Below are 27,136 nucleotides of genomic sequence, written 5' to 3'. Positions count from 1 at the left end.
GTTCTAATCATGCATTTGATAATTAAAATTTAGTTTTATTTTTAGAACTTAATATTACGAAAACGTGCATTTGTTGAGTTTTTCTAAAATTTAAAATTATAAACACATGCAACCAAATTGTAATTTTTGAACTCAATTCTCCTCCATAAAAACAATATCATGCAATTTGGAGAACTCATCTACTAAAAATATATTCCAATTAAGCTTTTCCCATACCTTATTTTGGGACTTAGTCTTAATGTTTATAAATATAGAGCTCCCTATCCAAATTCATCATCCAATTTCTTTTGAGCTTTGTTATTATTTTCTTGCTGAGATTGATCTCAATTTAGGAGTTAGGGGAATTGAGAGGATAGCGATCAGCTACATGAAAGAACCAAGTTTCCTCTTATTTTCTGACCACCTGACTCTTTTCTATTCGACTGGTAATTGTATTGTTATTAGTTTTATTTCAGATTTGACTGTTACTGAAATTATTGATTGGTTTGATCTAATTATTTGATCATCAAGAAATATGATTGTTTCTCTTTTACTCTCCTCCACATCTTGTCTCCTGTAATAGGAAATTGTTTTCAGATTTTTGGTTTGCTAGTTTATCATTTTTTTGGGTAGGCGTTAATCCCTCCACAAGAAATATAAAAAGGGGTGTTTGCTGAGACATGGTGTATAGTCTGGAGGGTTTGACCTCCCACGCCTCCTCTCTACTCCTCTTCCAGCCTTCCATGTCTCTTGTCACATTTTTATCTACATGGATCTGCAGGTGGTACAAGTTAAGGAAAGGTATGACAGTGAAATTTTGACAGTTTCAATAGGTTTTAGCTTTGACAATTGGTGTGATGGTGAAAGTTTTTTTTTTCAGAACCAGTTGGTGAGAGGATCAAATCCCACCATGAGCAACACTCTGTTTGACTTTTCTTTTTAACTTTTCTTCCTTTCCTATTAAAATATAGGTTTATGTCTCTCTTTTGAATTTCTCCTTATCAAACTTGACCAACCCAGCTCTTCATCTCATGCTCGTTGGCTAATTCACCTCTTCCTTATGCAAGGGTATTCTCCTCTTATCCGCTGTCACTCACGATGCAGCCATAAGCATTGCTAACCCCCTTTCTATATTGACTGCAACCCTTCAATATTCATTTGGGTTTATTCTTTACACCTTGCAGACCCACACACTAAGCCTGTTATGTTTTTGTATTGGACCAATTCCCCCTCCCCCCCTTTCCCACCATAACCATCGATGCCTCTTCCCATATATATATTATTCCAAGATTTTTTTTGCATGGATTCATTACCTCCCATCTTTTTTCCCCCTCCAATTTGTCGTTTCATGTGAATTTGAACCCTTCCCTGCTTTGTCGTTACCCTACTCTCTCCTATTTTGGGCCTCTTCAAGATATTAATTAGCCTCCACAATATTCACAGTTGAAATAGTGCAACCAGCTAATGTAACTACTGCCAGCAATTTGTGGTAAAGCATCTATGTCATTTTTGAAGTGCTAACCAAGGGATGTCATTTTTGAAGTGCTAACCAAGGGATGACAATTTTTAATAACGCCTAGATTTGATTAAGGGAAAATTGTAAACACACGACAATGGTCTATGCTTCCACAATCTGATAAAAAAGTTTTTTAGTAATTGATGGATGTCCATACCCTGTTTTGGATGCTCCCATTTTGTCATGGGTAGGCAAGATGTTCCTGCGTCAGTTATGAAGAGGAAGTCTTTGATCCTTTAAGGTAGATATCATGTTTTTAATCTTCATATGCATAAAAGTGTAGGAATAATACATTTTTCTTTAATTTTTTCAAAATCTTGTTTGAAACACCTTTGATAGAATGGTGCAAGTCAAATGAACAACCACCAAATATGCACATAGACCACACAACAAAAGAAAAATAAGGAAGACATTAGATATTGAAAGAGAAAACAATAAAAATAATTACAAGGAAGTTAATGAATTTCAAAGGCCACCATATGAGAAACCTAGTCACACTATGCTACCCAACCTTGAAGATACATTTGTAGACTCTTTGCTTTAACAATCAATTTTTTCTCTCATATCTTCCTAAAACCGAGTCTTCCTATCAACTAAGAACCAATTATGAACCAACAACAAACCTTTTCAAATGATCAAGAATCCACATTATAGTGCATTCCACTTAAAATAAAAGTAGATCACAAAAATGAATGTCTACTAAGAAGGCAACTTAACCAATAAAGTATCATCTAACATAGAACATTCAATTATTCCTTAACAAATTCAAACTTGACATCATTTTACTCACAAATAGACACGACATTGGAAGATATAATTATTGCTATTGAAAAAAAGTATTTTGATAGAATGACCATATTCCTAACATCTAATATTGGTTGTAAATTAGAATACACACAAATAATATGTTGTGTGATATGAAGAGAGGACATGTGACAATGTTGTATTAAAAATAATGACGGGTTTTGGTGCAAAGAGATCTTACACTCAACAAATTAGCCTCTAGAAAAGATGTGTGGGACACCAAAAGATGCCCAACACAACATCACAAGAATGTGCAGTTAATCCATAATGTGGTTAACTATCACAAGATAAGCTCACACATGATAAGTACAAGATATATTTTTGGGTCTAGTCCAAATGTACTAACCCAATGATATGCATGCACGAACACCCTTTGTAAAACATATGATCCTTGTGCTCACAATTAGCACTCTGTGAATAATTTATTCAACAACCCAAGTCAAATTACTTTAGATGCAAAAACACGCAAATCATCCTCGATTGTTTTATGATTGCAATGAATAAGGCATTATTAACACTCATTCCCTAGGCCTTCTCCAATTATGCACTTCTACAAGCTATGCACCTATAGGATTTTTGTAGGAACACAAATAATATAAATCAAATATTGGTGAAATATCAAACCTTTCATGACTTGAACTCATATTTATTCTTAAAAAATTATACATATGACATGGATCGATCTTCTTGGGATTTAGCTTATTATAAATTTCTCTAGGGAACAACTTAGTTTTTTGATGCATTGTGACTATCTCACCCTTCAAGTAAGTCGTCTTTCTTTGATGGTCATATGCATGCAAATTGTATCTTGCACTACTCTCCTTAATATGCTTCTTGACTCGACGTGAATCTCTTTCATGTACTACACAAATTCCTTAATTTATGCACTTGCACACCTTCCTTTTTCTTTCACTCCTAACATACCAGTGATACCTCATAGGGATGTCCCATACATGAAAAGGTGTCTACCTTAATGAGCTACTTTTTGATTTGTTGTATGCAAACTTCACTTTCATCATTGTACATTGAAGTAGATTTTCAAGACTCAAATTGACAACCTTTATTTGCTAGTATATTTATAGGTGATATGTAGAGTTATATTTGAGTTGCACGCCCAATGTCATCCATAGGGTGCACCATAAATGGATAAGGAATTCATTCTACAATTTAATGTGATGTTGCATGAAATCGTGTACAAGCAAACTATCTCTTTAAAGAACAAATATGTTACCCTAGATATGTCATTTGGCTTTTAACAAGGAATGAAGTGCACCATTCGAGAAAATTTGTCCAGCATACTTTCTATCATGGTATATCTAATGTATACAATGTCTTATATAGCCTAGTGTTTTGTGAGCTATTCCCTTTACTATTTAACAAATACTACACATTTTTATGAATTACGAATATCTTTATGTAAACTCACCTAGTGATATTATATTTCTTCTCTAATATGACCTATGTCTTTTCAATGCTAAAGTGCCCTTCAATTCCCTCTATGTACAACTCTCTATTTAGATTGCCCCTCATTGAAATTTGTGGGATGCACAATTGTTGCCTTCTGAATAGATATCCATCTTTTGCAAAGTAATCCTCATACAGTATGTATCTCTAGCTTAAGGTTATATGCATGCATATTATATATATGCACCATAAAAATCCGTCATCATCTCCATGTTGACTAATTTAACTATCATTTTAAATAATGACGCATGCCTCCTACTTAACGCATCTACAATTCTATGGGTTTTCCCTATGTTGTTATTCAACACAAAAGAGTAACCCTGTTGAGCTTCTACCCACCTCATGTACCTCTAATTTAGGTTTTCTTGGTTGCTTAAATTCAATTTCTGGAGTTTTGGGTACAACACAAACTCCAAGAAGTAATGTATGTACATTTGTAAGACATGCACTTTGACACAGAATTCCTAGTCATAAATAGAATAGGCATGTCTAGCCTCAATCAACTTCTCACTAAATTATAAAATTGGTCTACCCTCTTGACTAAACACAGTATTGATTTCAGTTTGCTAGCTTTGAAGTCATCTTCTTTTGTAGGAGCATGAAATTCTTGGCAACACCAACTATACACTCAAAACTTTCCTTTTTCCATGTAATGCCTCAAAGATGCACAAATGTCATTAAAGTTTCTAATGAACTTGTGATAAAAGATCACCAATGGGAACACACCATTTTAACTATCATCACCTTTCTTGGTTCATCCACTCAATAATCATGCATTCCTTGTTATGATTTATTTGCAATCAACCCTAAGATATCATGATGCCAAAGTAGGTTAGCTCCTTCACGAAACTAGATGTCCTAATGTTGATATTTAGGTATTTTCTTGTCAGCTGTTCCAACACTTGTAGATTCACACAATGCTCCTCTCTTGTCTTGCTAAACATTAAAAATTTGTTGAGTATAAAACACCAAACTTGCTGAGAAACAATTTCAAAAAGAAATTCATTAGTCATATTAATATATTTGTTGTATTCATCAACCTAAATGGCATCACTATCCATTCATACAAGCCTTCATTTTTTTTAATGCAATAGTTCATACATTTTCAATAATTTTGATGATATTTCCTCTTGAGGTCTATCTTGGAGAAGTAGCACACTCAACTAATTTATTAGGCCATCCATGTGTTGGCACCACTTTTTAGTGTATATTTGTGCATTGTTCTACCCATAAATTATGTGTTCTATGATAATAACTGATCTAAGAAATTTCATAAGGGTCACCATGTTGAAATGTGTTGTTGGTTGTGTATTCGACTCCTATGTACTTAGCATAGATACTTTAACTCAAAAAATCCCAAAAAACACTATATGAGGGCTGCCAATTTTCTCATGTTTTAGATTAGTCAAACATATATATCCCTATCAAATTTGGGGAAAATTGGAGTCAAAATGACCAAGTTATGACTGATTGAAGATTTGACGGTTCAAGGAATCTCCATTGGTACTAATAGTTGTACAAACCATTGGAACCATCAAAGGGTTCATGTTCATGTTCTGTGTGCATATGTCAATTTAATTCTTGATCGGGTCAAAACCATTGATAGGGCCAAAGTGGGCAAGGTGTACACAATTTTAAAAGTTAATCTTGAAGAAGAGATTAATGGGCATTTACATTTTTAGTTTGATGAAGTTAAGGAAAAATTAGCTAAGCATGGAGAGCTTAGAGACTTTGGTGGTTCCAGGAACTATTGAAACCATTAATTGGTTCTAGGTTCTCGGTGAGCCACCGATTATCGACTTAGGAAGGTTGAAGGTAAAAGAAAGATGAAGAAAAAAGTGTCTAAGTTTCTCGTGGTTCTCAAAACCATGGGAACCTCTAATGAGTTCCTAGTTTCGACTCGAGCATTGATAAAGCAAAGAAAACATGGTAGAGGAAGGGTAAGATAAAGAAAACGAAGCCAAGGTGAGTGCAAAAGAGCATTGGAGCTTCTGATGGTTCCGGGAACCACCAAAACTCCCAACTTGGTTCCAAGTTCTGCTATAACCACCAATGAGGACTTTTCAAAGTACATAAGTGTTATGAGGGTTGGACTTTTGACATTCTACCTACCTTCCTTCCACCTTTTGCATGCACTATGATTTAAGGCAGACACTCGATAACTAATTGTTATCTGAAGCCCATGGCTCAATGGAGGAGGGAATCATTGGTGCTTCAAGGTTTTTCATGATTTCTTGCATGATGGGCATGCGTCCAACGACAAGCCCAAATGTTAATGAGTGGTGAGTAGAGAGTGCTTCGGGGTTGCAATATATGAATGTTTTGTTAGAAACATGGTTGTCGTTGCACCAAAAGATTGACCTTTTAATGCCTGATTGAAGCAGTCACCGACAAGGAGGGACCTCAAAGAGATCAGTCCAAACCGGCCAGCAAGAGTTAACACAACAGAAACACGTAGATATGATGGAGGCAAATGCAGAACAAATTGTTTTATTGCATGAAAGTCAAATACATCCAACTGACAACAACCGGGTTACAACATACCAGCACATAGGCCTGGCAGAAAACGTCTCATAGGGACCTTGAATCGAACGATCTATCTTCTAAACACTACCTATCTGATACTCCCTTTTCTCTGAATTGATCGACTGATTGATCACATTGCAAGGCATGATTACAAATATATATATATATATATATATATATATATATATATATTTATATATATATATATATATATATATATATATATATATATATATATATTGATCCAAAGGATCAGGTCAGCCCAAAAGGATCAAAACCCTAACGTGCTGAAATGAATGAGGTCGGCCTCTGGAAAATCCCAAAGGATGAAACGTTGAAGGTCAGCCACACGTCAAGAAACATCGAGATCAACGTCCAAGGCTCCGCAAGCATCGGAATGGGTTCCGGTAGATCACCAGAATAGGTCTCAGGTAACCAGAAACAACGGAACAATCCGGTAACAAGAAACTTGTCAAGGAAAACCGGTAGCGATATCTTGTCGGAAAGTGATCCAAATGAGATGCGGTTAGAAAGCAAGCAGGGTGATCAAGTCTTCAAGAAGAATCCAACTCCACAGGAAACCGGTGTGCCAGAATCAGGACACATAGAAAGAAAAATTGAAACTGCAAACAGAAAAGAAAATGTTTTTGGTTGATGCAAGATTGCTATGAACCGGGGATGCTCTTGCATCACTGATACAACCACGAGAATTAATGAATCCATGGTAGGTGGTTAAGCCATGTTGTGAACCCAAGCACTGTGTTGCATAGCACAAGGAGACCAAGGGCTCACACCTTGCAATAATCCCCCCCAACACAAGCAAGGGGTTTGAACTTGTGACCTAGGCTCTGATACCACTTGTTAGAAACATGGTTGTTGTTGCACTAAAAAAGATCGACCTTTTAATTTCTAATACAACCGCGATATTTAATGAATCCACCAGAGGCGGTTAAGTCATGTCGCAAATCTAAGCATGTGCTACATAGCACAAGGAGACCAAGGGCTCACACCTTGCAACATGTTTTTCTTCTAACACATGAGTAGGCCTAAGCCTAAAACCCAATCGTTATTCTTTGGAAGGACAATTAGTGTGATTTTCTCTATCTAACCTCTCTAAAGTGTCATTAATACATTACTATTGTAACCACCCCATGTAGATCCATGAGATTCTATGAGTGATTTTTTAATGGATTTTGAGATGGATGAATGAATTATTTTAATGAATTTTGATTGTGCGTGTTCAAGAGAAGGTAATGGAGCAAGAATTGTATTAGTGTCCCCTGAGGATAAGGATTAAAGTTCACTTTTAGATTGAGCTTTGAATATACCAACAATGCTTCTTGGTTTGAATAGGGCTTCAAAATATAAGATTAATTGCATTATAGTACATGATGATTCATAACTTGTGGTGTCTCAGGTTGGAGGCATGTATGCTACAAAATAAAAAAGACTCAGAATGTATATGAATTCCATTTGGGATACTATTTAATTTTTTTGATGCATTCAATATCATTTGGACTGAAAGAGAACATAATGTAGTGCTTGATGCCCTTCTTTATTAGCTTCAAATTTTAATGCTTCTTTTTTCTCCCTCAAATGCAAGGTATGATGCTGAAATTATTACTAGCCCGCATTCCAAACAGTTGCAACCCATGGTGAAAGGTGAAGAAGGTAAGGAGAGACTCTTTGAAAATGAAATCATTTAGCTTAAAATGAATACCATTCCTAGAACTCTTTGTTTGACCTTTATGTTACTCACACCTACCAATACTCATTACATCTTCAATCCCAATAAAACTATTCACTAACATTAATGTGGATTCATAGATAATAAGAAAGAGATGTTTACCTCCACCATCTTGACTACCACTTCCTCATATGCCTTCGTCTCTAATTATACAAATCCATATTGTTCTCCTAACGTATTCAAAAGATCATATTATGATTTGGCCTTCACCATTCAACACTAAAAGCACTTACCATCTACTATGACCGTCTTAATTGAATTATGAGCATAATTATGGGCATAGTACCATTTATAGTGAGAATTTACCATCTACTATGACCGTCTTAATTGAATTGGGTGGTTTTAATACTATGAGCTGAAACTTCCAAGTTGTATTTCAAATCTTGTATTTATTTATAAAAAACTTTTAAGAGGACCTGCTTAAGAACTAAGCTAAACTTAAAGAGCAATATTAAAATATTTAAAGAAATCTCATTGAATGATTGTTTATTCAATTGCCTACACCTAAATTATGTGCACCTTAACAGCTTTTCCAAATAAGTGTGCAAAGCTATGCTTACCAAAAAAGATTCAATTTTCTTTTCTAGATGTTTTGTCTAGAACAAGATTCTATGCCTCTAATTTTTTTTTCTAGACCTTAGTCGAAAATCAAATAGTAGTCATTTGTCCTTCATTAAGGTTGGCTTCCTTTACATCGCCATCCCTTTTCGTCATTATAAGTAAAAACAATTTTTATGTTAAATTCATGTAATTTCCACAATCCATAATGACATGACAGCTGTAGCTTGAATAGACTAAATAGATACAGGGGTGGATGCTAGGATTTGGGGGAAGACAAGGGAAGGTTAAAAAATCTAAAAACAATTAATGACAAAAAATAACTTAAAAAGCAGGCCAAAAGCATCTACAAAGAAAGAAATATCTAAGCATCAAAATAATAAATGATACCCAAACACACACCAATAAATCTGTTTAAGAACAGATTATTAATTCTTATGTTAATATTTTTGTATTACATATATTATCGTGTCAAGTTTATCTATTTTCAATTTCATTTTTTAAAAAATTGCTTCGTTGCAATTGAGTTGAACTACAACCATCGATCATATCTAAGGTCAGAGGAATTGATTATCTAACGTGGCATTATGTAATCTCAACAACAGATGATTATGCACATTATCAGGTGCACCTCCACAAACAATGGGATCCTTGATTATTCCATTCCACAATCAGATTCAACTCAACTGCCCCCAAAAGAGGAAAAGTACTCAATCAAAATCACCCCAAGCCTTACACATGACTCCAATAAGCAACCTCCAAGGAATTGGACACTACCAGCCAAACATCTCCAGTCTGACTTGACCCGAAAGGCCTAATTCAGCATTTTTATTTCTATTTCGTTACCTTTTCAAATGTATTATTACATATTTTCCTTTTCAAATGTATAATTTAAATCCATCTCATGAAAAAATAGCTCTTTAATAAGAATAAGCATTATTTTCAGTCCACAGTACTCATCATTCACAAATGATGGCGATCACCACCATACAAACTAAAGATAACAGACTTATTAATCGATAACATTAGAATGTATTACTGGAACATTAATGTCTCATCATGACCACCTTCATGTTTCATATCAATTTCTGCATCTTAAAATTAGGAACAATTTCGCCGAGTTGAGTGGGTCATGGTCCAGACAGTATATTATAGCAAGTTGCATATTCGGAACAATTTTGCCGAGTTGGCCAGAGCAATTGCCATGACAGTGACCCAGGTTCAAGTTCCTTAGGCGTTCTACCCAACTACTTTTCATCAGGGCAAATAAGCAAGCTGCCATGAGAAATGTGGCTTTATAACAATTAGCCCAAAGTCTCCTGAGCTAACCATCTTTGTCCCATAAACCTTACAAAGTAAAGCCCAATTATTCAGAATTGTTATGTTAATCTCCATGGATGCATCAAAGCCCGCTCATTAGCAGCAGATCAACCCTGCTACAAATTAACAAAGTTGTTCGTTGGGCAGCAGATTGATTTGTAATCCAGGTTTCTCACAAGATTATATAATCAAAAAAGCAAAGGAATGGGACGAGTTGCCAAGCATGAGCCAAAAAAGTTCACTCCTATCTCCACCATTCTCCACTCATTAACACGGTATTAAAAGCAAGAAATATATTTCAAATAAAATTAGGCATTTCTCAATTAAAAGAGAAAGAATTGAAATAATGATGAATAATGCAGCTAAATGGCCTATGGTACAAATTATCAGTAAAAAATGTCAATGTTTATCCTTGTGCCAGGCCCGCTGCCATATGCCACTGCGTTTTGATGTGTCTTTTCTGTGCAACGGCCAATCATTGTAACAATGCTGAGCTCAGCTTGTTCCAACCGAAATGCAGCCAGAACTACCTGTTATAAGTGATCCTTGGGCTCAAGAGGTATCTTGATTCCTTTCACGACTGTTTTAAGGAAATAAGAATTTGTAAGGGTTCCCTTCAACCCAGAGTTCACATGCAGTTTGCATCTTCCATTATCTGGAAGATATCTGATTATAAGCAGTTCTAGGGAGAAAACCGAAGATTTGCATATTCATCTTGGCAATCTCATGAAAGAGGTTATCATCAGTCATAACCACTGCCTTCCGAATTTTGAGACTGGCCCAGTCCACAATTCAGGAAAAAATTATCTTGTGGTATAAACTGCATCCAATGTCTTTAACAGTTTGCCATTCTGAAAAAAATGATGACAGTGGACAATCAGATTTGGTATTATGCAGTGTCTTCATACCAATGGTTCACTTTGTGTCTCCCATGGTAACACTGAATGAATAAAGCACCAAATGACCACCATGGTAAGTAGTAAGTTGGGCTTACAGACCGGCTGGTTTGGAATGGAGATTGAATAACCTGTCCATTTAAGACAAATGAAAGTAGTCATTGGGAGCCAAAAAACCCATAGAAAAGGTGGATGCACTTTTATTCCCATCAAGAAGTAATATATGATGCAAACTTAAAACACAAACAAGGGGACAAGTTTGTAAAGGTAAACCTTCATTTCAAGTTAATTTCATAATAGCTATTGCTGTGTAAAAGAACCAAATTCAATATAAGTAGGAACGCAATAAAAACCAAACCTGAAAGAATACCTAGATGGCTAGATCATTTGAAAGCTGCTCCTGCTTTCTGAAATTCTCCTCTGTTTGAGGTTGAAGATCTATTTGGCGTCCTGTTTGAATTGTAGCTTCCACCTGAGTTCAGGTTTGTATTGTATAATGGAACAGGACTTGTTCGGGCACGCTTCTGTTGCAAAGAGGTACTACTTCTGGTAACTTTAAGGCGAGCCTTCCGACCCTGTAGCTCATGTGCAGACATTGTTTTAACCCATAAGACATATTTTCCAATGATGTTGGAGAAAAACAGTACCAAACTGTCCAGTAATGACTTCAACTTTTTCAATTAATCTAGCCATATGCAAAGAGATGTACCATGAAATCCATCTTCTCCAAATTAAATTTCAATAAAAAAATCCCTTCTAATAAAGTACACTTACTGTGAAGCCTGAGATTTTATGGTCAACGACCAAAAAATTTTGAAACAAGAAGAATTAAGAAAGCATTGAAGAAATCTGCTTTACAAAACGTTAATAAAACAATGAGAAGATATTTATTCTGAGGTAATTGTACAAGCAAAAGTTGCACTGCTGAGATAGATTACTGGCAATTACTGACCAGATTGACTCGACTATTTCTTGAATCTATACATTCAAATGTAGTAACAAAATCTTACCTAGATTGCTACTAAAAGAGTTATGATTGCTACAGTTTGAGAACTTACTGTTCTACTTCACAAGTCATACAATTAGATGCAAAGATTTTGAATGTTCAAATGGGATGAGCTTGAGTGGTATATCATCATAGTTTTCATAGGGAGGAGCCATCTTATGTTAAATGCTTAAATGTACAAATGTTGAATATCAAAATCAAATAAAATACCATATCCAATTCTGTGTGTGGCATACCCCTGCAGACAAGACCAGGTGCAAGTCCTGGGTGAATTTGACAGAAGAGACAATCATTGGTCATGGCGTCTAAGGCTGAACGAAATCCCAAAGGGAATTTACCAGTTAAAAATAAGTAAGGTTTTTAATGGCCAGTTCTTAACATAATTTTGTACAACATATCTAGGACAAATACATCACCACAGTTCCCAAGGCTTGTAGATGCAAATCCGGGATTCCTGAGACCTTTTCATGTAGCAATTGTGTAATGATTAGACTTTATCACAATAGAAAATGATCAGAACAGCAACAATTTTATGTAATATAGATCCTTAAAGTTTGGGAATGAATGGCATTTGCCTCATCAAATCATGTGCTATGACTCCTGGAACAAAATTTAGAGAGCAGTTCTAAACAACAATATCTATGGTATACAACTGATTTAGTTTCTCAATTGTTTCAGGAATGCTTGAAAGATGCAACCAGCCTGAAAAAAAATTCAAAGATAAAACCCAGTTCTCTTAGCGAAGCTGCAAAACCCCAACGTTGATCTTAAGATTAGTAATAAGTATTTCCTCTTAAGCTTTAAAGTGCTAGTTACAAGAGACCTTCGAAGCTTCAAGCAAAGGTCTATATTACTTTCAAATGATTTATTATAGGTGATGATTAGAATGTCTGAAAAGTAATATGGAAAATCAACTTCTACAAATCAAAAAATTCCCCAAGGAGTAAAGAAAAAGAATATAATGCTAACTAGTTTAAAAACTGGAAACAAATACAGATATTATGGTCCAGCAAAAGCAATAGTCTAGTGCTCGATACACAACATTTGAAGGCTAGAAGTATCCTATCAACATGTATAAATTTAGTCGAATAGCTCGTTCGTCTCTTATAAGATCATATTTTCAAGTCATTCATAGCTTCATTGTAAATAACATATAATTCTAATAAAGCATAGCGTTATTACTGCTTCAAATGTAAATTTTGAGGATATCCACCAATCAGCCAAAATCAACTTAGACCTTAGGATAAAAAATAAATAAAGTGCATTCCTAAACCGTGTTAAAATAAATGTACTAAATAGTGTCCTTCATGGAAGTAAAATTGGCCTCAATGATCATGGCTTCAGTAAAGCTGTAAATCAAACATACATTCAAAGAACAAATATAATATTGAGATAAAAAGACTTGAAATATAGCATGTGTTCATTCATGTGTTTCACTACATTGAAACTGCATTTATGTACTTTCAGCAATCATTTTTTGAACAGTGATTATTGCTGGTTCGAATCATGCCCAGAGCCCATTCAAGACATGTTCATTCAATTCCCAAGAACTAATTGAGAGTATTGAGTGCCAAGCAAACTAGCATTCATTGAATTTTTGAAAAATAAATACAACAATTGAATATGATGAATACAAAGTTATACAAACTTATCATTTCAAGTAACAAAAGTACTGTTCTCTGGTCATCTTAGCTCACTGCACATCATCATCTACTCCCAATCGATTGCCAATCACTATGAAAGAAGAAATCCTACGACTCAAGAAATTCGTTACCTGGTAATTAATGATACATAAAGATAAAACAGTCTGAATTAAATATAAAGTGACAGCCCATTGTCAGGTGAATAAATCAGTTCACCGCTTCTTTCACTTCTATATGTTTATACATTGTAGTGGCATCCTTATTGTAGTCACTTTGATTTCATTTGCTATGCCCAATTTTATTATAAAATGTACTTGATTATTGAAATATAGCAGATATGGTCATCTAAGAATACTATGATATCATTAAATAAAAGCATGTGAATCAATCTTAATAGTGAATTTAAAAACACCATACTTAATATACAATGTGATATCAAATTATTCAACTCTAGCTTTCTAATTCATGGAATTCATGTATATGAATTTTAATTTAATTCTTGTTTTTTGTACATGAGAATGCCTTGATATTCTGGATTATCATTGGTTGCCAGCCAAAGTCCCAATGGTGTTTAGGTCTTTGGGGGTGTTAAGTCAACAGGAAGTACATTAGACAATGGCAAACCAAGGTATAGGAACATTGCAGGCATATTGTATGTTCAAGAGTTTATGCCGATATGTTGTATGAAATGGTACTGACAAAAAATAAAACCCATTTAGCATATTAAATTTCACTCCTACTCCTAGAAGCTAGGAGGACAACATAGAAATGGGTTGGCACAAAGTGAAGACAGAATCTAACTATCGAGACATGGGTCCACACAACCAGAAAAGACTCATTTGGACAATTGTCGTGTGATCATAGGCCTCCTTAAGTTGTATTTTCTTGGGGTATGGGCCTATGGTCCCTTTTTTAAGACTCCATGTTAGTTTGGTTTATATGCTTTAGTTCTTCAACAGCAATTTAGCAATCTAAGATAGAGACTCCTTTCATAATGAGAGATAATTATTGAAGAGGCGGATGGAGTTTTATTTCCAACATACTCAAGTTGGTCTTTCCTCATGCATACAGAATTCTTCCCATGAGAGCTCTCCGTATTCTCTTTTGGTGCTATGTGTTGGACTTATTTTTTTGTGTAACTTTTCATTTGCTAGTATCATCAAGATTGAAGTGGGCATTTCATTGGTCTATTTCACACAATCAAGGATGGCTTATAGGCATTGAATAGCAAAACACTAAGATCCCTTTTTCAAGATTCAGGTTTCTAATAGGAAGTTGTGCACCTACTTTCAATACCTGAATGTAGTAACTCTTAATTTAGTTATGAGTGTCCTGTAATGTCCCCATTTTTTGAGAGGAATTGATTAATTAATTTAATTAGTTAAGTTGTCCAAATTACTATTAATTTTCATGGATAGCTTAATTAATTATTTTAATTAATAATATTAAGTTAATTATTTATAAAGTTATCAAATAAATTAAAAAATAAAAGATGACTTTATATTTAATTAATTTAATAAAGTGACTAATTAAAAAATATATCATAAAGTCACTTCTAGAAGCTTCTAGATGTTGGGGTGAAAAAGTATAAAGGGAGATCAAGTTGAGCTTCAAGGCAGCCAGGAGTTGATTATTGAATTGATTGGGTTTGTAGAACCAGGAGGTTTCTGCAGAAGAGTGTCTTTGGGAACGAAAACTCCCATAGATAGCATAACTGAGGGAGTGAAAGACCTTCCGAGGGGTTGCAGTTGAGAGTGGGAGAAAAATCAGTCTTTCATATTGAGCTTAATTGAGTTACTACATTTTCATGGTGGATGGGTATTCATGGTATTCTCAGATTTTCAGATTGAGTGCCCATTGTGCATTGATTTTAATTGAAGTAAGAAGGCGATTCCATTAGTAGATGATTGGAGGTGGAATTGAGTGAAGATTGATCAATTTGCAGGTCTGAAATCAAAAATCGACTTTACCCTACATACCCCCGATTTTGACTATATCTCCTCTTTTGAGCATTGAAGATTCACTTTGAAAGGATACTTATTTTTGGAAGCAAAAGGCGATTCTTTTGGAGAGGTGATTGAAGGAGAAATAAGTAGAATTTGGCATCCATTTCAGATCTGTGACAATTCATATCAGACTGATAGGTACCCACAATTTGGATCAGAATTCATCAAGAAGTCATCAAATCTTCCTTCTAAGGCCAGCAATATTCTTGGAGAGGTTAGGCGATTCATCTTGTGACAATTTGAGGGTGTATTGTGGAGGGATCAGCACCATATCAGTCTGAAGTAAAAATCGTTACAGTCAGCCTGTACCCTCGATTTTTGGCTCATAGCTCATCCATTTGGCATCAAACCTCATTAATAGAGACAGCGCTACACTTGTGGTGGAAGGGTGAACATGTTTGGAATAGAGATTGAGGACCAGCAGCTGCCATTCACTAATATATCAGACCTCCATTAGCAGCAGCAGGGGCGATTTGATAAGGAGGACGTATTGACTCATTGGAGGCTCCCTAGTCCGTGATATTGCTTGCTTCTTCAAGGCGCTATACTCCAGGTTCTTTAGGACTTGTTAATTTGTTGTAATCTCAGTATGAATGCATAAGTCCATAGCTGTCACTAGTCTTCAGAAAACCTGAAAGTAGTCATTGTTTAAGGTCAGTGTGTTTAATCATCTTGCTGCCAATGTAATGTTCAACTTGAGCATCATATGAAATAAGAAAGGAAGGGGTATTTGGTTGCATCTACATTCATGATTTTCTGAGGGTGTATGTCAATTGTTTGTCATAATGTCAGCTAGCTGTAACTTCATGTTTGTGGACCTAATCTGATATGATATATCATAAGATAGCCATGCATCCCTAGTAAACATTCAATCAATAATTGTCATTAGTAGTTGTTGAATCATGAGAGATACATGTGTAATAACCTTCATTTCAGACTGAAAATTTCTGAGACACTCTGTCAGCATAACACGCAAATCTCAGAACAGCACAACACTCAGTTTGGACAGTTAAATATTCCTTGTTTTCAGCCATTTCAGTACAGGGGATATTTTACGTCCTTGGTCTTCAAGGTCATGGCGACATGGGAATGGCTTACTCAAGGGCTTCAATTTTGTGGATTTTCTAGCAATGTTGAAAGCATCAATATCTTATCCTAAAATTGTGAAATGGGTTTTATATGTCTTTTTACATTACCCTCCTACAAATGGCCACTTTGAGGTTGGAGGTTGTGTGGAATATGCTAAAAAGCCCTATGGTTTGGTGTAACTGACTTCCATGGATGCAATCAAAGTGTCGAGGAAAGAGTTGTTAGCAATAAATTGTGAGATGCCACAATTGAAGGCATATTCTAGTAACTCACAAGTAACTTTGGTGTTGACAAGTGCTTTTACCTTGTCATCATTAGTGGATGGAACCTTGGAGTGGGCTTCTCAAAGAGGAGACAATTCATGGTGTCAATTTCCAAGCCTTGTTGAATTGTGTAGGAGGTAATTTCTAAGTTACCGGTTTGCCTAGGGAAAGCCCCAAGTCCCAATCCAGTTCAAACCTAGTTCAAGGTCCAAGTTAAGTCCCTTGTGGGTACAAACAAGGTTTTGCCCAAAATCTATGGGTTTGGCCTAGAAGAACCCAAGCAAACTCGTGAAGAATTTTGCCCCCTCACAAGCTCAGCTGGCAAATTAGCAAATGTTTTAATTTGTTTTGACATTTTTAACTCCAAAAAGTGCCATTGACCCCCCTAATACTAAGATGTGACATACAAAAGATCCAAACTTGTGGTTCCTTACACAAACAAAGTGGCTACAAAGAAGGGACACAAGGAAATGGGATATCGAGCCACAGCATATTAACTTGGATGCTTCCACTGCCCACTTTGTTGCACTTGATGTTGACGATCACTATGAGCCAACTAGTGAGCATCAGAGTGCAAGTGCTAGTGCTAGTGCTAGTGCTAGTGCCAATGCCAATGCCACTATTTGTGGTTCTTCTAATTTACCACTACGAACATCATCAAATACGAATGATGATGATGATGATATTTTTGATGACCTATATGATATTTGATCAATGATGGCTGATTGTTGACAATTGACATTATTATTTTTTAACTTTAATAGATATCATGACATTTGAGTTTGAATAATATTTGACTCTAAATATGGTGGTGTATTTTGAACTTAATTACTGCTGCAAATATGTATATATTTCTGATTTTTATATATTTTTCATTTTTGTATGGATAAACCCGAAATGAACCCAACCCCAAATAAAATTTTGACCAAAACTGGGTAACTTGGGTAATTCTGCAAGGTCAAAAGAAGAAGTGATGTCTTGGGTAGCAATAAAAAGTTCAACTGAGAATGCTGGCAGGTTGGTTCAAGGGGTTGGTAGTTGGGGAGTCTCTTGGGCTTATATAGGCCCCCCTTGCTTTGCTTGCAGTGATCATTGTATGTGCACTTTTTGGTTATGTGGGTTAGTTGTTATGATTCCAATTCCCATATGTGGATTTTCCTTTGAGCTTTTTGTATTTTGCCAATTCGGCCAGTATGATCATTATGTGCTTGTACTTGGTTTTTGGTGGTTGTACGAGCAAAGGCCTATTAGAACCCTCACCAATTGATCGAAAAAAGGATTGCATTTACTCATCAAGGAAGAAGACACTTTGGCTAATATTGATCTTTATTGGTATCATCTAAATTTGGTTTGATGTATGCAGTAGATTAGGTAGCACATCAAACCTGCTCTCCAAATTTTGGATGTGTTTGTACTATGCAGCTTTTGTTGTCTCACCATGAGGATTATCAACTTTATATGTATACCTTTTTGAATATTAATAGTTCTTTTTTTTCCAATTCAAAAAGAATAATTATGTCATCAGGAAGCATCATTTATCCTTATTCTCCTTACCTGAAATTTTTTCTATCAATGCATTGAGCATCCAAAGTTAGTACTAGATGAAAGGAGTGGGAGCAAAGAATGTTTGGATGCAAATATTCGTTCAGCAAATGGGATATATACAGAGTATATTGCAAGCAGGAAATGGAGAAAGAAAGAAAACAGATGAATGAAATTAGGAAACCTAATTGAGGGAGTAATTTTGCTGGATTTTGAGATTCTTCAGACTAGAAAAGCTCCAATTAAGTTCACAGTTGGACAGATACACAAGCATAATATGCACAGGGGGGTTTCTTGTAAAATAAAACAGACATCATCTTAACATGCTTGTAAAGCAAGAAATATATAGGAAATGATGTCAAAATGAAGTGCATGCAATAAAAATTAAGAAAGAAAATTAGCATTGACACTGAAATTAAGGTGGACACTAGGAGTATTTAAATTTTTTAGCATGTTCAAGAGTATGTGTTTTGCGCATAAAGTTAACTTGAGAAAGTAACCTCAATATTAGAAAGAAACTTGCATATATAGCATGCACAATTTTTTAGATGCAATAGATCTATATATATAACTTACAAAAAGGATATAGGTACAGCCTATCCTTGAAATAAAATGGACAGAATGGAATTGCATCCCACAGTCAACATAATGGGAAGGACCCAAGAATTACAAAATAAGTCTATTGATACATACAATTACAAGTGAGTGGGAAAGTCACACAAGCGCACACACAGGCTTGAGTGGAAGATACTACAAAGTTTACAAAACTATAAGCTTGCACATGCAGAGAAGTAGAAAACTAAGACACTGATATATTGGGAGAAAGTATTATGATACAAACACCCCCCATAAGAAAAGCTAGTGCGACACCTAAAATCCTACACTCTCTTGAAGTTGAAACTTAAAAACGATTTTCATAATGATTTACATAAAGATGTTGACAACTTAGTCCTTTATCCAGCAATATTTTCAAGTGAACTAATTCAACCAGAAATTAAATGACAAATTCAATTACGATGGACCTCAATATGTTTTTGTCAGTGAATAAAAACATAAAACAAAATTCTTCACCAATTGGATAACAATCTTAATATATATTTTAGGATTGTAGGTTTTATGTCTAAGACCCATAAAATCTAAATTGCTTCATTCCAGTAGTAACAACATTTTAGTAGTCGACAGGGCAGTAGTTGGTTGTTTCTTAATTTAACAAGCGATTACTTCATTAAAAGGCAAAGGCAATAACTTCCTATTATCTATACCACTGCCAATCTGTGTGAATGTATACAATCAAACAGCTGACAATATTTACAGTATAATCAATGCCTTAAGAATGTTCATCCTTAACAGTTAAAATATATTTTGGCCACCTTCTGATGAGCAAGTCTGGGACCTGTATGAATCCAGAGACTGGATCGACAACATAGATAATATTGTGTAAGTATATTCAAACAGAGTCAACCCTTTACTAAAATATGTAGGATCTGTTTTACAATCATCCATATTCAACCATTTTGCTTGGCCCAAAGCATAGTACGACCATAAACATGGAAGTCCAAAATCAATATATCTGATCACCACTATGTTGGATAGAAGCTTAGGGTCAGAAAGGTTATAAAAAAATACTGATTTGGGTTCGGGTATGTTGATATGGCAACTTTTTTGGGGTGTTGGGTTATTTTTTTGTGTCCATACAAAAAAAAACATTTGCAGCCTAAAGACAAGAGTTTAAGTTCAGAATGTGACATACACATATATATATATACTAATGTGAATTAGCATACAAATTTAATAAGCTTGTACATATTTAACTTCAGATAATCCCAAAAATATAGATGTAACCTCGAAAGCAAAGACGGATATTCTTATCTTAATAAAACCACATGCTACGGACATATATATAGCAAAACATAAATTTAAAGGCTAAATGTATGTTAATTTTAAAAATGTTAATAAATGTAAATTAAAACTTAAAAGCTAAATAAATAATTAATTCTTAAATGTGCAGCATTGTAAATAATTAACATTTAACGCATTTGAATTAATATAATGAATACAGCAGACACTTGAAGCTGCTAAAAAGTAAAGCATTTGTTGCTTCTATTACCATGAAGCCACTAATGATTACTATTTACAGAAAAATGCAAGAGGTGATACTTAATCACTAACTGTATATAGACAAGCTGTAAATGTGATGGAGCAGCATAAAAGCCATCATTTTTACACATACTCGTTGGCCATCATTCGATAGTGTAAGCAGGAGGAGAAAAGCCAGGGAATGATGGCCTTCCTACCACAATGTTCACTGCTTCCTACCCATAACAGCACAGTTTGTATGAGTGTCCTGTCATAATGGAGAAATGGTGTTTGCACTGGCAAGGTGCAGGGATATTTTCTATAGTCTTTCACAAAATGTGATGACAAAGAAATAATAATAATAAGATGTACTCTGATGAATCTAGGCCCAAAATCATGTGCCCTGCCTGCAGCCACAGTAGACTAAACCGTGAATCAGATCTGGAGATTTTTTTGAGCAAACTGGTAACATGGACTATAAATAATATCAAATATGCTGATTTAATAGCTATTCATATATTAAGCCCTTGGGGCTTGCTTGAAAGAATTTAATGATTTCTTTGAAATAAGCAGGCAAAGTGTTTGTTCCCAAGTTTTAAAAAACCAGCTAGTTGTTGCATAAAGAGGTTTTCATTTAAAATATCATGGAAAAACCTAATTTATCAAAATTCATATAATGTAATTCCCACCTAAACCTAGCAGCAAAAAGAAAATCCAAAAGGTACAAAGATTAGCAGCAAATGAAAATGTTCTATCGTAATTGATACCTTCCAACAGATTATTTTCGATCACACCTTTTTCATCAACTTCATGTCTATCAAGACCTTCACAAGTACTCATGAGCAGTATTCCACTAGGATGCATCCTGCGGGGTACAGGTGACATCCTAGACATCCCAAGGCCTTCAAGACTTGGAGGAGACATTCCTTTTTTTCATGACTAGGCAGCTCACTCCATTTGGTGGATATTAATTAAAAAGATGATTTTTAAGCAAAATAATGCCAAAAAAACCCTAAAAATATCAAGGGTAAGGACTGTCATTGCAAATTTAGCACAATGTGTTTTACAGTTTTACTTTAATTTTTTGAATTTTTGCTGCTTTTCATTTGTTTAAGTTATTTTAATAGCCCATTGCACTGCTGTACCCAAATTTTGGGAAAAAAAAATTGTTGTTCCCAAAACCAAATCCCCTGCTCCCCACATACCCACATCCCAGAAACTCAGAGAAACACTGCTCACAAGTCATGCAATGAAATATGCCATCAACAATCCACTTATTCCTGTAGAATATTGAGCGGCCAAAGCAACAAATGTGGCAAAGAATGCATTAGGCTGATTGGTCGTATCAATATTCTATTTTTATCTGTGCTACAGGTATCTGCATGTACCCTAGACTAGTGTGAGGTCCATATCAATTACAGGTCCTAGGGTCCATATCTGGATACAGCCCAGGTACATCAGGACCTGCAGTCCCAAGTTGTATTTGGGCATATCATACCCACATTCAGCAATTGTGAACCTCTATAGAAATAACGAACAACCCAATTCCCTTGACTTGGCCCGCCTGCTCCTTAATTAACCTAAACAGGGCAGTACTTGTTTCCAAGCCCGTGAATTATTATGATTTTTATATAGTTCAATGGATGATTTGGGAAGTTATAGTGTTACATATATTCAAGTTTGGAGCTGCAAAGTTTGCCAGTATAATCTCTCTCTATTTATTGAATATTCATCTTGCCATTGCTGAATTTATGCCCAAAGATTATGACAACAGCCAAAGAAATAAAGAGCTTACATAAGTTATCAATTATCAGATGTGTTCTGTATTTAACTTTGTATATACTGAGTAATTATGGTTATATATTTATGTGAAGTACAACCATACCGAGATGTACTAAAACCAAGTGAAAAATTAAATTGGCAAACTGCAATACCCGAACTCTGAACCCATACCCAAACCCATGTTAGAATAATAATTTCTTATATTGTTAATGGTCAACTTAGGTTGTTAGATTTCATTTATATATCTACAGTATTAGATAGATAGAGGTAGATAATATCATTAATTTCTATAGTGTTTTGTATTTCTACTAATTGTAATCTTTACCAGTTAATATGAACTAAGATATTTTTACCAGTGAATCTGATTTTCACATGGTATCAGAGCCTGGAGACTAAAAATTTGGTCTTCTAAAATTTCGAAAGGAATTTTTAAAGCTTTAGAAGATCATTTTTTTCTGCCCTAAAAATCGCGAATTTTTTTCTAAGGAAAATTAGAGGGTTTTTATTTTCTGATTTTCACGAGTCTTTCTCATGAAAAAACGAAACCCTTCTCTGCAAATTCGTGGTTTTTTTTTCTCGAGGAAAAAACGAAGGTTTTTTTCCAGCATCAGCTCTTCAAACCCCGTGATTTTTTGATGGGATTTTCTGTGCGAAGGGTTTGTGTTTTTCGCATCTGATTTTCTGGGTATCCTGAAGAGGCCGGATTTTTTTATGGGTTTTTTTTGTTGCGCGAAACAGGTTTTTTGTGCGGCTAGGGTTTTGAAAAAAAAAAAATTCAAAATCTGTCACCTGCGTTTTTCTAGGTTTTTCGAAATTTCATCTGGGTCACCATCAGATTTTTCTGGGTCTGCAGATTTTTGTTCGCCTAGGGTTTCTGCACATTCGACTAGGGTTTTGACCCTTCAGTTCAAGTCGAAATTTTATTCTGATTGTGGATTCTTGGTGGGTTTTTCGAAACCTCAACTGGGTCACCATCAAATTTTTTTGGGGTTTGCAGATTTTTTTTCACCTAGGGTTTTGACCCTTTGTTTCAAGGCGAAAAATTTTCCCGGTTGCAAAATCGTTGTGGGTTTTTCGAGATCTGATCTGGGTTGCTTTCAAATTTTTTGGGTGCATCGTTTTCCGTGCCTTGATTTTTGAACCCACAAATTTGACCATTCAATCGAAAAATTATTCTGATTACAAATTCCTTGTGGGTTTATCAAGAGCTTTTCTAGGTCTTCGGCAGATTTTTCTGGGTCTTCTGAAAACTAATTTCCTCGAAAACCGTGCTAGGGTTTCAATTTCTACCTTCGAATCTGACTTGCAGAATTTCTAAAAAACCCTCTGTTTTCATCTGCTGGTTTTCGTGCCTTGGAAATCATGCCTTAACCATTTTGACCTCGAGGTACGTGATGGCATCTTTGACAAATATAATGCTCAAAAGCAGCCAGAAATTCAATGGCCACAACTACAACCCCTGGAAGCAGTGTATGTTAACAGTTTTTGAGTACCGATGTCTTGATGCAGTTGTTTTGGGCACATCCCAACGTCCAACTACTATCGGAAAAGATCAGGACAAATGGGATGAGCACAACCGCGAAGTAGTCATGCTCATCAAACTCTCTGTCACCGATGAGCAGCTACCTCAGGTACCGTCTGGCAAAACAGTGAAGGAGATATGGGATCATTTGAAAAGTCTCCATTAAACCTCTGACAAGAGCCGAGCATTCTTTCTGAAGAACATGCTCTTTTCGATCATGATGGATGAGAAAACATCTCTTCAGGAGCATTTGACAAAGATCAAGAATATTCGCAACCAGCTGGAAGCTATTGGTCGAAAAATGGAGGAAGAAGATATGGTGGTCATTACTTTGAAGAGTCTCCCACACTCGTATGAGCATTTCATCGAAACACTCAATATCACTTCCATTGATGTCGATTTGAAGTTTTTCGATCTTTGTAACAAGCTTTTATAGCAAGATCGGTGGCGACAGCAGTTTGGAAGCAATACCAGTTCTCCCTCCACCGAGCAAGCGTTCTCCGCCAAATCTTCTGCTAAGAACAAAGGGAAGGCTCAATCTTCTCACCCGAAAGGCTCTGATTCTTCTTAGGACAACAAGAAGAAAAAGAACGTTCACTGCAGTTATTGTCATAAGTTTGTTCACATGAAGGCCGAGTGTCGAATTCGATTGGCTTCTAAACAAAAGAAGCAAGGAGGATCTCAACAAAAAGCAAATGTCGCCGAACACTCTGTTGGTCACATGAAGGTCGAGTGTCGAATTCGATTGGCTTATGAACTAAAGAAGCAGGGAGGATCTCAACAAAAAGCAAATGTCATCAAACACTCTAAGCAAAGAGGATCTGCTTTCTATGCTTTTATGGCCAAGAGAACAACAGATCCAATACACTCTTCTGCTTGGTATATTGATTCAGGGTTTTCGCGACATTTTACTCATCGTCGGGATTGGTTCACGAAATTTGAACCATTCTCAGATTTAGTAATCTTCGGAGGAGGAGAAGAGTACACAGTTGTTGGTAAGGGCACTGTCCAGATTCACTCAGGAGGTAGAAATTTAATTTTCTTGATGTCTACTATGTTCCAAGCATGGAACATAATCTCCTCTCCGTCAGTCAGATCATGAGGCATTCTCCTCAATTAGATGTTGTCTTCAGTTCATCCATCTGTAGCATCGATGATAGGGAGACTCGTACTATAATCGCTATGGGACTTGAAGATCATGGTTTGTATAGACTTGCTGATTCTGATGATTCTTAAGAGCATGCTTTGGTTGCTAGGAGTACATCCATCAAAACACTTTGGCATCAGCGTTATGGGCACTTAAATGTGCACTATCTCTCCCAGTTATATCGGGAGGGTTTGGTTACTAGTCTACCTGAGATCTAACCCCAAAATCATGGAGTTTGTGGAGCCTGTCAAGCTGGGAAGCAACATTGGACACCATTCTTGGATGGTGATTCTTGGCGAGCCTCCAAGGTCCTTCAATTGGTTCACACTGATGTATGTGGGCCAATGAACACTCCATCTATTACTGGTTGCAGGTACTTCTTGTTATTTGTTGACGATTTCAGTCGTAAAATGTGGGTGTATTTTCTGAAAAATAAATCATATGTGTTCAGTACATTTTAGCAATTTAAGGCCTTAGTTGAGAAAGAATCCGGTTGTCAAATTGTCACTCTAAGGTCAAATAATGGGGGGGAGTTTTGTTCCAATGACTTATCTACATTTTGTGCTACACATGGCATTAAGCACCAACTCACCACACCATAAACCCCTCAGCAGAATGGTGTCGTTGAAGGTAGGAATCGCACCATTATTGAAATGGCTCGTTCTATGATAGAGCATCAAAATGTTCCTAAGAAATACTAGGCTGAAGCAGTTTACACTGCAGTCTACCTTCTAAATCGGTCACCTACACATGTCGTCAAGAAGATGACTCTTGAAGAAGCCTGGTCAGGACGCAAGCCTAAAGTGGGCCATTTGAAAGTTTTCGGTTCTACGGCTCATGTATGGATTTCAGACGCTAAGCATGCTAAGCTGGATTCAAAGAGCCAAACACTTATGTTTACTGGTTACAGCGACAACCACAAGGCCCACAGGTTGATTGATGTAGAGACAAATCGTCTCATTTTCAGTCGTGATGTTGTGGTTGATGAGACTACTGGTCCATTTATGCCTTCTACTACTCCTAGTCCTGCGACTCAATCTATGCAGACTCTTGATGTTGGTGTTCGTCTTCCTCTTGGTTCCCACGATGGGAGGGCTTCAGAGCATTCTGACTCTGAAGATGAGGAATCTACTGATCCAGCACCACTTGATTTTCCACAGGATTCACATCCAGATGACTTTGTTCGAGAAACTCCAGGGGATGTTGTTCCTCTAATGCTAGATGTTGGTACTTCTACCCTCAGGCCTAAGTGGTGGGCCAAGACTATTGAAGATCTTCATGATGATGAGCTTATTGAGGGCAGATCCGCTTTCAGAAAGAGAAAGCAACGAAATACAATCAACTTTGCACTTATGGCCAACATTCACAGCATCCATGAGCCCCAGACATATTCCGAGGCTAAAGGCATTCCTGAGTGGGAAAAGGCTATGGAGACCGAATACCATAGTCTTCTGAAGAATCACACTTGGGTTCTTTCTGATTTGCCTCCTGCGAAGAAACCTATCAGCTGTAAATGGATTTACAAAGTCAAGTATTATGCAGATGGTGCTTTGGATAAGTAAAAGGTCAGATTGGTTGCTTGGGGTTTTACGCAGTGGGAGGGCATTGACTACGAGGAGACTTTTGCTCCTACTGCCAAGATGAGTACAATTCGTCTTCTTCTCGCCATTGCAGCTCAGTTTGGATGGAAACTTCATCAGATGGATGTTAAGAGTGCATTCCTCAATGGTGACTTGCAGGAAGAAGTTTATATGACTCAACCTCCTGGCTTCAAGGTTCCTGGTAAGGAACATCAGGTTTGCAGATTGGTAAAAGCCCTCTATGGCCTGAAGCAAGCCCCTCGGGCTTGGTACTTCAAGATTGATCAGTATTTGGTTGAACATGGTTTTCAATGCAGTCCCTCTGACACTAATTTGTACATCAAACTTTCCGATGATGAGATCCTTTTCTTGTTGTCTATGTGGATGACTTGATCATTACTGGAAATTCAGCACATTTGATTGCCGCAATCAAACAGGACTTGTGCCAAGCTTTTGACATGACAGGTTTGGGGCTTCTCCATTATTGCTTAGGTGTCGATGTGCGGCAGACTGATGACTGTATCTTTATTTCACAGTCCAAGTATGCCCGCAGTTTGTTGGATAAGTTTCGAATGCAGGATTGTAAACCTGCAGTAGAAGAAACAAAATTCAGACTAGAAGGCAGCCTCATCTATCTCACTGCCACTAGACCTGACATCAGTTTCGCTGT

The 27,136-nt window shown here is 36.2% G+C and overlaps 1 protein-coding gene across 4 annotated transcripts in view; it reads right to left on the bottom strand.

The window, feature by feature from the left end:
- Positions 1–10,192: 10,192 nt before the first annotated feature.
- LOC131042470 (SAGA-associated factor 11) overlaps positions 10,193–27,136 on the bottom strand; it is a 33,613-nt gene continuing 16,669 nt past the window's right edge. Inside the window, exons 3-4 of one of the 4 annotated variants that reach the window (XM_057975767.2) lie at positions 11,169–11,385; positions 10,193–10,941 (exon numbers count right to left, since the gene is read on the bottom strand). In XM_057975767.2, the coding sequence (XP_057831750.1) occupies positions 11,194–11,385 (192 nt within the window). In that variant the 3' untranslated portion in view covers positions 10,193–10,941; positions 11,169–11,193. The other 3 variants (XM_057975766.2, XM_057975768.2, XM_057975769.2) reach the window with 3 other exon arrangements.

The sequence above is a fragment of the Cryptomeria japonica genome, chromosome 1 (genome assembly GCF_030272615.1).
Source record: "Cryptomeria japonica chromosome 1, Sugi_1.0, whole genome shotgun sequence".
NCBI classification, from domain to species: domain Eukaryota; kingdom Viridiplantae; phylum Streptophyta; class Pinopsida; order Cupressales; family Cupressaceae; genus Cryptomeria; species Cryptomeria japonica.
The sequence above is the reverse complement of the archived record's forward strand: the minus strand, read 5'-3'. Positions and strand labels throughout refer to the sequence as shown.